General features: G+C 35.0%; 1 protein-coding gene across 3 annotated transcripts in view; it reads left to right on the forward strand.

Moving 5' to 3' along the window:
- The window catches only part of TFEC (transcription factor EC), a 91,920-nt gene that overhangs the window by 64,906 nt on the left and 12,630 nt on the right, over window positions 1-14,384 (forward strand). For all 3 annotated transcript variants that reach the window (XM_043463138.1, XM_043463139.1, XM_043463140.1), the window contains 2 exons: window positions 8,382-8,496; window positions 11,172-11,228. In XM_043463138.1, the coding sequence (XP_043319073.1) occupies window positions 8,382-8,496; window positions 11,172-11,228 (172 nt within the window). The remainder of the gene's footprint in view (window positions 1-8,381; window positions 8,497-11,171; window positions 11,229-14,384) is intronic.

Below are 14,384 nucleotides of genomic sequence, written 5' to 3' on the forward strand. Positions count from 1 at the left end.
AGAACTATATACATGTCTACTAGGACAAGATTTCACTTTTATTGTTCAAAACTAGAACATTACTGATTATTTTTTTCTACTTGACCTTTCAAAAACAGGAAGAAATATCTTGAAATCTCTCACGATTTTGATGGATTTATTTATTTCTCCTTGTAGTTCAAACATTCTGCTTCATACTTTCTTCCAATACTATGTTTCCCTATTGTCTCTATTGTCTGGAAATATTTGTACAAAATTCAGATAGTATGTTTCCTGAAAATGTTACAGTCTTCCCTGTTGTATTAGGTACACATCTGCTTATAATTGCTATGCCTTTTTGGAGAATTGAATTCTTTATTTTTAGATAGTGACTATCTCTACCCCTAATAATTTTTCTAATTTTAGTCTATTTTATCTGATATTAATATAGCTGCATCAGCTTCCTATGGTTATAATTTGCTGGGCATATTTTTTCCCATCTTTTAAATTTCAATCTTGTGTGTTCTTTGTCCTTGCAGCTGTGTCTCTTGTAAATTACATAAATCTAAACACTATCTTTTTAACTGAACTGTCAAACTTTTAGTTGAGGAATTTGACCTATTTACATTTATTATCACTGTTGATATTTTTCACCTGTTTTTCTCATTTTATTTTATTATGTGTGTCACATATTTTAATATGTTTTTCTTTAGTACTTTTTTCCTTTTTACCACTTATACATTCACTCAGTTCCTTACTACTCCAACCCTATCATACTGATATTATCTAGATTTAATATGCAGTTATATGGTTATATCAGTTCAGTTCAGTCACTCAGTCGTGTCCAACTCTTTGTGACCCCATGGACTGCAACATGCCAGGCCTCCCTGTCCATTGCCAAATCCCTGAGTTTACTCAAACTCATGTCCATTGAGTCCATGATGCCTTCCAACCATCTCGTTCTCTGTCATCCCCTTCTCCTCCTGCCTTCAATCTTTCCCAGCATCAGGGTCTTTTCTAATGAGTCAGTTCTTCACATCAGGTGGCCAAAGTATTGGAGTTTCGGCTTCAGCATCAGTCCTTCCAATGAATATTCAGGATTGATTTCTTTTAGGATGGACTGGTTGGATCTCCTTACAGTCCAAGAGTTCTACAACAACACAGTTCAAAAACATCAATTCTTTGGCGCTCAGCTTTCTTTATAGTCCAACTCTCACATCCATAATGACTACTGGAAAAACCATAGCTTTGACTAGACGGACCTTTGTTGGTAATGTCTCCGCTTTTTAATATGCTGTCTAGCTTGGTCATAACTTTTCTTCCAAGGAGCAAAGGTCTTTTAATTTGATGGCTGCAGTCACCATCTGCAGTGATTTTGGAGCCCCCAAAAGTAAAGTCTGTCACTGTTTCCATTGTTTCCCAGTCTATTTGCCATGAAGTGATGGGACCAGATGCCATGATCTTACTTTTCTGAATGTTGAGCTTTAAGCCAACTTTTTCACTCCTCTTTCACTTTCATCAAGAGACTCTTTAGTTCTTCTTCACTTTCTGCCATAAGGGTAGTGTCATCTGCATTTCTGAGGTTATTGGTATGTCTCCCAGCAATCTTGATTCCAGTTTGTGCTTCATCTAGCCCAGCATTTCTCATGATGTACTCTGCATATAAGTTAAATAAGCAGGGTGACAATATACAGCCTTTCCCTATTTGGAACCAGTCTGTTGTTCCATGTCCAATTCTAACTGTTGCTTCCTGACCTGCATACAGGTTTCGCAAGAGGCAGATCAGGTGGTTATATAGTTTATTTTATTTTTTATCTTGATTCCCCTATTCTCTTTTAGACTACAGCCAGTTTACCAAGATACTTAATATTCTATTTATAACATGTTTTATTTATTTATATCATATTTACTTCATACCAAACTGTCTTCAGTGTTTGTATTTGTGGGTAAGCATTCTTAACCATTTTATAATTTTCAGAATATTTTTTATCATGACCTCACACATAGATTATATTGGGCTAGATATAAAACTCTGTGTTTTAAGATCTTTTCATTCAGTTTCTTTTTTCATTCGTTTTGCTATTGAAAATGTTTATGTTTATAATATTCTTATTCCTTTGAACATAATCTCTTCTTACTATTATGCTTCTACATTTTCTGTTTGTCATTGTACATTCCTAATTGTAATGCATCAGGGTGTAAGTTTTTCTTCTTTGATATTCTATAGGCCCTTTGATTTTTAAGTCAAAATAAAATAACAAAATAAGACGAGATTAAAGACAAGAGTTTCATCTTTGATTTAGTGTTAATTCTGGGATGCATCTCTATTCTTTCTTAAAGTATTTTCTTCCTTCCAATTTTTATTTTTTTTATTTTTTTCTCTCCCTGACTCTCCTAATACCTATCTATATTTTAGTTCTAATAATTCTGTCCTTCATACTAATTAGATTTTCTTTTATATGCTTGGTTTCTTGGTCGCTCATCTTCCTGAGAGATTAATTTGGTTTTTATAATTTACTAATTCCTTTATTTCTTTCTTAGTTTATGTATTATGCTATTTTTCCATTTTATGATTTTCTTCTTTTTTCAGGCATTATATTTTCATCTCTCCTATTTCTTCATGATCACTTTGGCCTTTTTTATGTTTACTAGTCCTTATTTTAGATTATTACTGTTGTTGTTTAGTCACTCAGTAGTGTTCAACACTTCTGTGACCCCATGGACTGTGGCCCACCAGGTTTGCTGTCCATGGGATTGCCTAGGCAAGAGTACTGGAGTGGGTTGCCATTTCCTTCTCCAGGGAATCTTCCCAATCTGGGGATCAAACCCACATCTCCTGAATTAGGAGGCAGATGCTTTACCACAAAACCACCAGGGAAGTTCCATTTTAGATTATAAATTATTGCAAACATCATCCTTTATTTCTTTAGAGTGTGTATTAGATCAATTTTTAAAACTTGGTTTCATGTAATCTTTTTTTAAATTTCTAAAATTTTTGCATTTGATGTTATTTCTAACATTAAATGTTGCTGAACTTTTAAAATAATCATTTTTCTTGAATGCTTTGATATTTTGACCTGTAAGCTCATTTTCTTTAGGGAATATTGGCTACTGTGAAAGGTATTGTTTATATGGGAATACCAGTTCCCAGTTCATTTCGGTCTCTATGACCTTAGTAGAGAGATATGAAAAATCTAGGGTAGAGAATTTTGGACACCAGGAATCACTGTTGGTCACTTCTCACTTCAAAACAATTTCTTAGATCAAGCATTCACTTTTTTTCTACAAGAAAGAATTGTCTTAAGAAAAGACAAGATATATTCTACCTTGCTGAAAATATTTTATAATAAATTCTTTACTAGGTGTTTTTAAAATTTGTGAGTTTGTTTCTAATAATTATATTTCCCTATTGCTATGTCAATGATTTTGCTTTTCTGAAAAAAGTAATGATTTTTAACCAGAATAATAAATATTTCTTCATAAAATATCTATCCAGTTGCTTACTAGTCTGTAAGATAAAGCCTACACTTAGACTTTAATACTTAAGTAGATTATAACTTTGATTTGTAAGCCTTTTCTGATATGTATGTAATCTTTAAGTTTTCCTTAATATTTTACTCATATCTTTCAATGGAGAAAAGGCTATTTAGATTATGTGAAATATATTACATATTTTGACATTGAAACCAATTGTCTAATGATATTTAAAAAGTAATTAGCCATTTACATGAAATAGAGTAATACGTACAACATAAAATTAAATAGGATATTAATCATTATGCTTCAGGGCATAAATTAGACAATAACCAAGGTCATAGCAAACACCCTCTTTCAACAACACATGAGGTGACTCTACATATGGACATCACCAGATGGTCAGTACCGGAATTAGATTGCCTATATTCTTTGCAGTGGAAGATAGAGAAGCTCTATACAGTCAGTAAAAACAAACTAGGAGCTGACTGTGGCTCAAATCATGAACTCCTTATTGCAAAATTCAGAGTAAAGTTGAAGAAAGTAGGGAAGACCACTAAGCCATTCAGGTATGACCTAAATCAAATCCCTTACAATTATACAGTGGAAGTGACCAATAGATTCAGGGGATTACATCTGATAGAACAGAGTGCCTGAAGAACTATGGACAGAGATTTGTAACATTGTATAGGAGACAGTGATCAAAACCATCCCCAAGGGGGAAAAAAATGCAAAATGGCAAAATGGTTGTCTGAGAAGGACTTAGAAATAGCACAGAAAAGAAGACAAGTGAAAGGCAAAGGAGAAAAGGAAAGATATACCCATCTGAATGCAGAGTTCCAAAGAATAGCAAGGAGAGATAAGAAAACCTTCCTCAGTGATCAATGAAAGAAATAGAGGAAAACAGTAGAATGGGAAAGACTAGAGATCTCTTCAAGAAAATTAGAGATATCAAGGGAATATTTCATGCTAAGATGGGCACAATAAAGGACAGAAATTGTATGGACCTAACAGAAGATGTCAGGAAGGAGAACAGATGAAGCAGAAGATGTTAAGAAGAGGTAGCAAGAATACCGGAGAGGGCAACGGCAACCCACTCCAATACTCTTGCCTGGAGAATCCCGTGGACAGAGGAGCCTGGTAGGCTGCAGTCCATGGGGTCGCTGGGAGTTGGACACGACTGGGCAACTTCACTTTCACTTTTCACTTTCATGCATTGGAGAAGGAAATGGCAACCCACTCCAGTGTTCTTGCCTGGAGAATCCCAGGGACGGGGGAGCCTGATGGGCTGCCGTCTATGGGGTCACACAGAGTTGGACACGACTGAAGTGACTTAGCAGCAGCAGCAGCAGCAAGAATACACAGAACTATGCAAAAGAGATATTAATGATCTAGATAACCACGATGGTGTGATCACTCACCTAGAGCCAGACATCCTGGAGTGGGAGTCAAGTGGACCTTAGGAAGCATCATTATGAACAAAGCTAGTGAGGTGATGAAATTCCAGCTAAGCTATTTCAAATCCTAAAAGATAATGCTATGAAAGTGCTGCACTCAATATACCAACAAATTGGGAAAACTCGGCAGTGGCCACAGGACTGGAAAAGGCCAGTTTTCATTTCAGTCCCAAAGAAGGACAATGTCAAAGAATGTTCACACTACAGCACAATTGCACTCATTTCACACACTAGCAAAGTAATACTCAAAATTCTCCAAGTTAGCCTTTCAACAGTAAGTGAACTGAGAACTTCCAAATGTTCAACTGGTTTTCAAAAAGGCAGAGGAATGAGAGATCAAATTGCCAACATCCAATGGATCATAGAAAAAACAAGAAAATTCCAGAAAAACATCTACTTCTGCTTCATTGACTACACTTTCACTGTGTGGATCACAACAAACTGGAAAATTCTTAAGGATATGGGAATACCAGATCACCTTATCTGCCTCCTGGTAAAACTATATGCAGGTTAAGAAGAAGCAGTTAGAAATGGAAATGGAACAACGACTGGTTCAAAATTGGGAAAGGAATACATCAAGGCTGTATATTGCCACTTGGCTTATTTAACTTATATGCAGAGTACATCATGCAAAATGCCAGGCTGGATGAAACACAAGCTGGAATCAAGATTGCAGGGATAAATATCAATAACCTCATATATGCAGATGACACCACCTTTATGGCAGAAAGTGAAGAGGAGCTAAGAGCCTCTTGATGAAAGTGAAAGAGGAGAGTGAAAAATTTGGCTTAAAACTCAGCATTCAAAAAACTAAGATCATGACATCCAGTCTCATCTTTTCATGGCAAATGTAGAAACAATGGAAATGATGAGAGACTTTATTTTCTTGGGCTGTAAAATCGCTGCAGATTGTGACTGCAGCCATGAAGTTAGAAGACACTTGCTTCTTGGAAGGAAAGATATGACCAACATAGACAGTGTATTAAAAAGCAGAAACATTACTTTGCCAGCTAAGGTCCATCTAGTCAAAGCTAGGTTTTTCCAGTAGTTGTGTGTTGATGTGAGAGTTGGACCATGAAGAAGGCTGAGCACCAAAGAATTATGCTTTGAACTGTGGTGTTGGAGAAGACTCTCAAGAGTCCCTTGGACTGCAAGGAGATCAAACCAGTCCATCCTACAGGAGATCAATCCTGAATGTTTATTGGAAGGACTGATGCTGAAGCTGAAGCTCCAACGCTTTGGCCACCTGATTCGAAGAGGTGACTCACTGGAAAATATCCTGATGCTGGGAAAGATAGAAGACATGAGGAGAAGGGGATGACAGAAGATGAGATGTTTGGATGGCATCACCAACTCAATGAACATGAGTCTGATCAATTCCAGGACATGGTGAAGGGCAGAGAAGCCTGGCATGCTGCAGTTCACAGGGCTGCAGAGTCAGACACTACTGGAGCAACTGAAGAACAACAGAAGGTCGGGAGAAGATGTGATAGACCCACAGTTAAGCAGGATTGAATTCATTATCAGAACTCCAGCCCCACTTCTACAGAAAAATGCATTGGGTACGGTCAGACCAAGTAATATTAACCCAGTGAAATGTTTTAGCTAGGAACCTATCACTTTATTGTTGCAGTGCAAATGTAATATGGCTCCTCTTAAACATTTCTACTGTTTGCTACTGCTGCATTGAATCTATCTGATTTCAAGCTCTTTAGAGGAAAATGCCCTTTTCGTAGTTCTTTCCCCCTTCTTCCTCCCTCACTCCCTGTCTTTTTCTTCAGTATGTCATTATGTTTCTCAAAGGCAGAGTGCAAATGTACAATTCAGGTTGGTGATGTCTCCACTTATAACCAACAGGGTTTTCAAAAAAGACCTGGAAGCTTTAAAATTCTACATATATAGCTAAATGACTCACATGTTAGGGAAATGTGTGCTTTTAGAATTTCTTTCTAATTGTATTATTCTGATACTTACACTCATCATTTATCCAATTTGATAGGTTTTCTTGTCCCTATTTTTCAGATAAGGAAATTGAGAGGGAATAAATATCTCAGTAGCTCACTTCTAATATCCAAGCTGCAAAAACACATTTTAAAATGATGTTGTTGTGCAGTTGCTCAGTCATATCCAACTGTTTGCGACCCCATGGACTGCAGCACACCAGACTTCCCTGTCCTTCATTGTTATATAATCAATGAATTTATGTAAAATAAAGATGAGGAGTCCTGACAGATTAAATAATGAAAAGAACCAATATATGAAAACATGCATCATAATACTATATGCAATCTATAATGTTCTTGTTGATATGCATATACACTTGTATATTAGCCTTATTTCCACTGTATTTTCCAAGTAATTTTCCCTCAGAAATATACAATATTAATCACATAATTTAATAGATTATTATTTCAGAAACTAATTTTTGTCTTCATGTGTCCTTTCTTCACAATTATTTTCAGTCTGATTTTATAAGTATTAAAAAAATTTCCTTCAGCTTGGAGTTCTACAAAAAATGGGAATAAGGAGTTAGAGTCTCCATAATAATCTGAATATAGCTTTGTTTGATAATTTCTTAAAGAAAACAGGTACTGCTTATTCGGCTCTTGATTGACTTCCCAGAAATGAAATAAAAATAATTAGAATGGAAATATTTTAAATGCTCAAATCTTGCATTTTAAATGTAGGTTGTTCTGGAATAATAAATATTAACTTGAGTTATGAATATTATTTAAATTTAGTTTTCTTAGGAGATCAATCAATAAGCACATTTTCAATAACAAATTGGTACAATTTTGAATTGTGTATAAAGCATCTTAGCTTTCTGAAAAATTACTCCCAAGGAGCACTTTAAGAATTGCAGTGTTGCTATAATTAGATATACCCTATATCCACTTGAGGCAAAGCAGTTTTAGACTACTTTTGGTTACCAGCTGGATATTTATAATAATCTAGAACATTAAGTGTACAATGAGAAAAAGTATGCCTTCCAGGAAGGAAAGAAAGTTTCTCACTTAATTAACAGTATAAAAAACCTCTTGACTGTGAATTGCTGGTAGCACTGATGGTATTAAGAAGGTTTCCAAAATATTCAACTATTATGCCTAATTTATGATATGTAATGAATTTTCAAGCTTTACTAATATGTATATTGATTTTTGTCTAAAGTGATATTTTTAATCTTATTCATTTATAACCAGGTAATGTGCTGGATCAAATTCCCATAACTTTGTAAATATTAATAAAAATTTTTCTTCATGAGTGAACTAATTTCTCCTTTTTTCTTAAGTACAAATAGCTTTTTTCAACATATCTTATCCACAAGCTTTCCCCAAAGATTTTACAAAGTTAATGCATATTCATTTTTGTATAAAATAAAATGCTATATATTGCAAATTACTATTAACAATTGGTCAATTTAAGATAATACAACTAAATATATCAATATTCACCAAAGATTTGATTGATCTTTTCTACCTTTTTCCTTTAAAGGTATCTGGAAGTATTTTGGATGTGTACAGTGGTGAGCAGGAAATTTCACCAGTTAATATGGGCCTTACAAGTGCTTCTTGTCCAAGTAGTCTTCCAATGAAAAGAGAAATTACAGGTAATGTTGCTTTTATAGTTTTCTTTAAGAAAACAGTCAGCTCTGTAAGACATGAGTTACATATAATTCCAATCTAAAGACAATTTTTGAAATATTATCAAAATAATTAGAGTAAGTCTTCTACATATGAACCTTCAAATTGCAAAATATCAAAGATGTGGACGCTTGTTTGCATGTTCAATCATGTAAGTTAGTTCGCTTGTCTGGCATACTTTGTCACAAGCGTGCATCCTCTTCAAGGGGTTGCGCTTTTGTGTACTTTACTGCACACTACTGTATGGAGGACGATAGTACAGTATCTTTATCTCAAGTCCAGGATGTCTGAAAGCAAGTGTAAAAGCGTGTGATTTAGCTGGTACTGCTAAGAATTGCCAGTTATTGTACTGTACTACTGGGCTTTCCAAGGTGCTGTACTATAAGATTAAAAATGTTTTCTTTATTTTGTGTTTTTTTGTGTATTATTTGTGTGGAAAGTATTATTAAACTATTACAGTAGAGTACTATATGGCTGATTGTGTTAGTTGGGTACCTAGGCTAATTTTGTTGGACTTAAAAACAAATTGGACTTTTGAGTGCACGCTTGGAAAGGAACTCATTCACAAGTAGGAGGCTTACTGTAGTTAAAATGGGAAACATTTCAAGAGTAAATCCACCTTTTTTCCCTTTATAACAACCAAGCAACAAGTTAGTATAACCTACAGTTCAACTCAGTGATTTTAGGAATTGGACAAATACAAATAGACACACATAACCTCTAGTCATATGTATATGACAGTTTGACTAAGTTCCACTTTCACTTTGGGCTTCCCTGGTGTCTCAGACAGTAAAGAGTCTGCCTACAGTGTGGGAGACTCAGTTTCGATCCCTGGGTCAGGAAGATCCCCTGCAGAAGGAAATGACAAACCACTTCAGTATTCTTGCCTGGAAAATCCCGCGGATGGAGGACCCTGGCAGACTGCAGTCCATGGGGTTGCAAAGAGTTGGATATGGCTGAACAACTTAACTTAGCTAACTTTCACTTAATATAGGTTCATTTTGATATTGCAAATATTCAATTTATTAACATGTTTGCAAAATAACAGATTAATAGATTAGGAAAAAATAGACTTTCCTCTTTTCAACTTGTTTCACAGATTTCATGATTCACATTTAACTTTCTCAAGTGTGTAAAAACCCCTCTGTTTTCAATAATAAATTTCAAAATTGTTACAACTTAAAGGAATTACAGGGGCACTTTCAAGTTTCTTCAATAGGTAGATGAGGAAATAGTCAGAGGAGTTATTTCCCAATGGTATACATCTGACTAGAAGCAAAAGTTGATCAAAATAAGGATCTCCTCACTTACAAGTCTAGTGTTAGTTTCTCCATAAAATAAAATAAAATTTAATAGAAATTTCCATAACATGTTTTTAGTTCAGCACTCAAACATTGATCTTTAAGTATATTTCTTTAGTTAATATCAGCATTTTTAATAAATGCAATGTTTCTATTCTTGGAATCTAACAAATGACTCAAAAATATCTATGCATTCAAATTATTTAGAGTAAAATTAATTAATTTAATCTCAAATAATCAAAATTTAATAAATATATTTATATATTTCTATTTTAAAACTAGAATAATTCATAGAACATTGTATTAATTATCTATTGCTATATAACAAAGTACCCCAAACTTAACAGGTTGAAATAATAAATGTTAATTATCTCATACAGTCTCTATATTTCAGAAATCCAGGGGTGATTTATAAAATTGCTTCTAGCTCAGAGCCTTGTGTAAGGTTGCAGTCAAGATGTTGGCCAGAGATACAGATATTTGCCACTTGATAGGCTGGAGGATGCACTCTCAAGATGGTTCACTCACACATCTTTCTAGTCAGTGCTGCTTGGTTCTTTATCATGTAGAACTCTCCACAGGGCTGCTCAAGTGTCCTCATGATGTGACAAGTAGTGATTCTAGGAACACCCAAGGGGGAAGCTGAAAATGTCTTTTATGACCTAGTCTTGAAAGCCACACTAATCATTTCCACAATATTATATCAGTTTCACAGATCAATCCTATTCAGTGTGGAAGGGAACCATCAAAAGTATGATTATCATGAATGAGAATCATGGTGGGCCAGTTTGGAGTCTGACTATCACAAGTGCTTACAACCACATAGCACATAAATTGTCTGTTACTTAAAGTATGGATTTGTTTGATAGGAATATGAGAAATGTAGTTAGTTTCAATTCTTTGAATTTAGAAATCATAAATGTAGGTTGTGAAAATTTAGGTTGAGATAATTTTGAATAATCTTAAAGTTCTGAGAACAATTCTAATAAAAATGATTAAGCAGGTTAATATTTACTGTATGCTCTACTTCTTTTAATCATAACAATGATATTTAGTAGGTATCATACCAACTTCACGGATGAGAACTTAGGTAACAGACCCCAAGGCTACTAAATGGAGGGCCAGAATATAAATTCAGGTTTTACTACTTAAATCCCATAGATTTTGCCACTGCCTGCTTACTAATATGTTGTTTCAAATTTCTAAATATTTGCAAAAAAATTTGTTGTACCACCTGGAGTAAGTAATATTATATTTTCACTTGTATTTCTGAATTTTGTTGACTGGAAGGATTGTAAGGTAGAAATAAGTACTGTTTCCATTATTTTCCTTTTGATCAGAAACAGATACTCGAGCTTTGGCAAAGGAGAGACAAAAAAAGGACAACCACAACCTCAGTGAGTATATTTTCCTTTTTTCTAAGCAAAATGAATCAATGTAAGAGGAAATGCAAGGAGGTAAAATGTGTCGTGTTTTATTGTTGCCCGTATATATTTTGAAGTCAGATTACCAAAATTAAGTATACATGCTCACTAGTAGAGCTATTTGGGGGCAATTTAGAGAATGAAAACTCTCAAAAAAGCTAGACATTTTTATGAAGTGAAACGTCTCAAGTTCTCCCCTTGATCATTTTTCTCTCTCTGAAGAAGAATACTAATGAGGGAGATGAGTGCACTGAGTTACATTTGAACTCAATTGACTCCAAAGTTTAGAGAGATAAAAGTGATTTTAGAAAAGGTACGCCATTCAAACAAAAGTCACACCAAACCCATAGACACCTCAAAATTCACTACTGGACACGTCATTGCACTCCAGAGAGAAGAGATCCAGCTCCACCCACAGAACATCAACACAAGCTTCCCTAATGGAAACCTTGACAAGCCACTAGTTCAACCCTACCCACATGGAGCAACCTCAACAATCAAGAGGAACCACAAACTTCCAGCATGAAGAAAGGCCACCCCTAACACAGCAATCTAAACAAAATGAAAAGGCAGAAAAATATTCAGCAGGTAAAGGAGCATGATAAATGCCCACCAAACCAAACCAAAGAGGAGGAGATAGGGAGTCTACCTGAAAAAGAATTCAGTATAATGAGAGTAAAGATGATTCAAAATCTTGAAAACAAAATAGAGTTACAGATAAATAGACTGGAGATAAGGATTGAGAAGATACAAGAAATGTTTAACAAGGACCTAGAAGAAGTAAAAGAGTCAGTCAATAATGAATAATGCAATAACTGAGATCAAAAGCACTCTGGAGGGAACCAACAGTAGAATAACTGAGGCAGCTGATAAGTGAGCTGGAAGATAGAATGGTGGAAATAAGTGAAGCAGAGAGGAAAAAAGAAAAAAGAATTAAAAGAAATGAGGACAACCTCAGAGACCTCTGGGACAATATTAAATGCCCCAACATTTGAATCATAGAAGTCCCAGAAGAATAAGACAAAAAGAAAGGCCATAAGAAAATACTTGAGGAGATAATAGTTAAAAACTTCCCTAAAATGGGGAAGGAAATAGCCACCCAAGTCCAAGAAACCCAGAGAGACCCAAACAGGATAAACCCAAGGCAAAACACCCCAAGACACATATTAATCAAATTAACAAAGATCACACACAAAGAGCAAATATTAAAAGCAGCAAGGGAAAAACAACAAATAACACACAAGGGGATTCCCATAAGGATAACAGCTAATCTTTCAACAGAAACTCTTCAGGCCAGAAGGAAATGGCAAGACATACTTAAAGTGATGAAAGAGAAAAACCTACAACCCAGATTACTATACCCAGCAAGGATCTCATTCGAATATGAAGGATAAATCAAAAGCTTTACAGACAAGCAAAAGCTGAGAGAATTCAGCACGAACAAACCAGCTCTTCAACAAATGCTAAAGGATCTCCTCTAGACAGGAAACACAGAAAAGGTTTATGAGCTTTTTGTCGAACCCAAAGCAACGAAGTAAATGGCAATGGGATCATACTTATCAATAATTACCTTAAAAGTAAATGGGTTGAATGCCCCAACCAAAAGACAAAGACTGGCTGAATGGATACAAAAACAAGACCCCTCTATATGCTGTCTACAAGAGACCCACCTCAAAATAAGGGACACATACAGACTGAAAGTGAAGGGCTGGAAAAGGATATTTCACACAAATGGAGACCAAAAGAAACCAGGAGTCACAATACTCATATCAGATAAAATAGACTTTGAAATAAAGGGCATGAAAAGAGACAAAGAAGAACACCACATAATGATCAAAGGATCAATCCAAGAAGAACATATAACAATTATAAATATATATGCACTCAACATAGGAGCACTGCAATATGTAAGGCAAAAGCTAGCAAGTATGAAAGAGGAAATTAACAGTAACACAATAATAGTGGGAGACTTTAATACTCCACTCACACCTATAGATAGATCAACTAAACAGAAAATTAGCAAGGAAGCACAAGCTGTAAATGATACAATGGACCAGTTTGACCTAATTGATATCTATAGGACATTTCACCCCAGAACAATGAATTTCACATTTTTCTCAAGTGCACACGGATTCATCTCCAGGATAGATCACATCCTGAACCATAAATCTAGCCTTGGTAAATTTTTAAAAAAAAATTGAAATCATTTCAAGCATCTTTTCTGATCACAATGTGGTAAGATTAGATGTCAACTATGGGGGAAAAAAACTATTAAAAACACAAACATATGGAGGCTAAATAACACACTTCTGAATAACCAACAAATTACAGAAGAAATCAAAGTATGCATAGAAATGAATGTAAATGAAAACATGACAACCCCAAACCTATGAGATTCAGTAAAAGCAGTGCTAAGGGGAAGGTTTATAGCAATACAAGCTTACCTCAAGAAACAAGAGAAAAATCAAATAAATAACCTAACTTTACACCTAAAGCAGCCTGAAAAAGAAGAAATGAAGAACCCCAGGGTTAATAAAAGGAAAGAAAAAATAAAAACTAGGGCAGGAATAAGTGAAAAAGAAACAAGGAGACTATAGCAAAAATCAACAAAACTGAAAGCTGGTTCTTTGAGAAGATAAATAAAATAGACAAACCATTAGCCAGACTCAACAAGAAAAAAAAAAAGAGAGAGAGAGAGAAGAATCAAATCAACAAAATTAGAAATGAAAATGGAGAAATCACAAGAGACAACACAGAAATACAAAGGATCATAAGAGACTACTACCAGTAACTATATGCCAGTAAAATGGAAAACCTGGAAGAAATGGACAAATTCTTAGAAAAGTATAACCTTCCAAAACTGAACCAGGAAGAAATAGAAAATCTTAATAGACCCATCACAAGCATGGAAATCGAAACTATAGTCAAAATTCTTCCAACAAACAGAAGTCCAGGACCAGATGGCTTCACAGCTGAATTCTACCAAAAATTTAGAGATGAGCTAACACCTATCCTACTCAAACTCTTCTGGAAAATTGCAGAGGAAGGTAAGCTTCCAAGCTCATTCTATGACACCACCATCACCCTAATACCAAAAGCAAAGATGCCACAAAAAAAGAAAGCTACAGA

This window comes from Cervus canadensis, chromosome 3, assembly GCF_019320065.1.
Source record: "Cervus canadensis isolate Bull #8, Minnesota chromosome 3, ASM1932006v1, whole genome shotgun sequence".
Taxonomy (NCBI): Eukaryota; Metazoa; Chordata; class Mammalia; order Artiodactyla; family Cervidae; genus Cervus; species Cervus canadensis.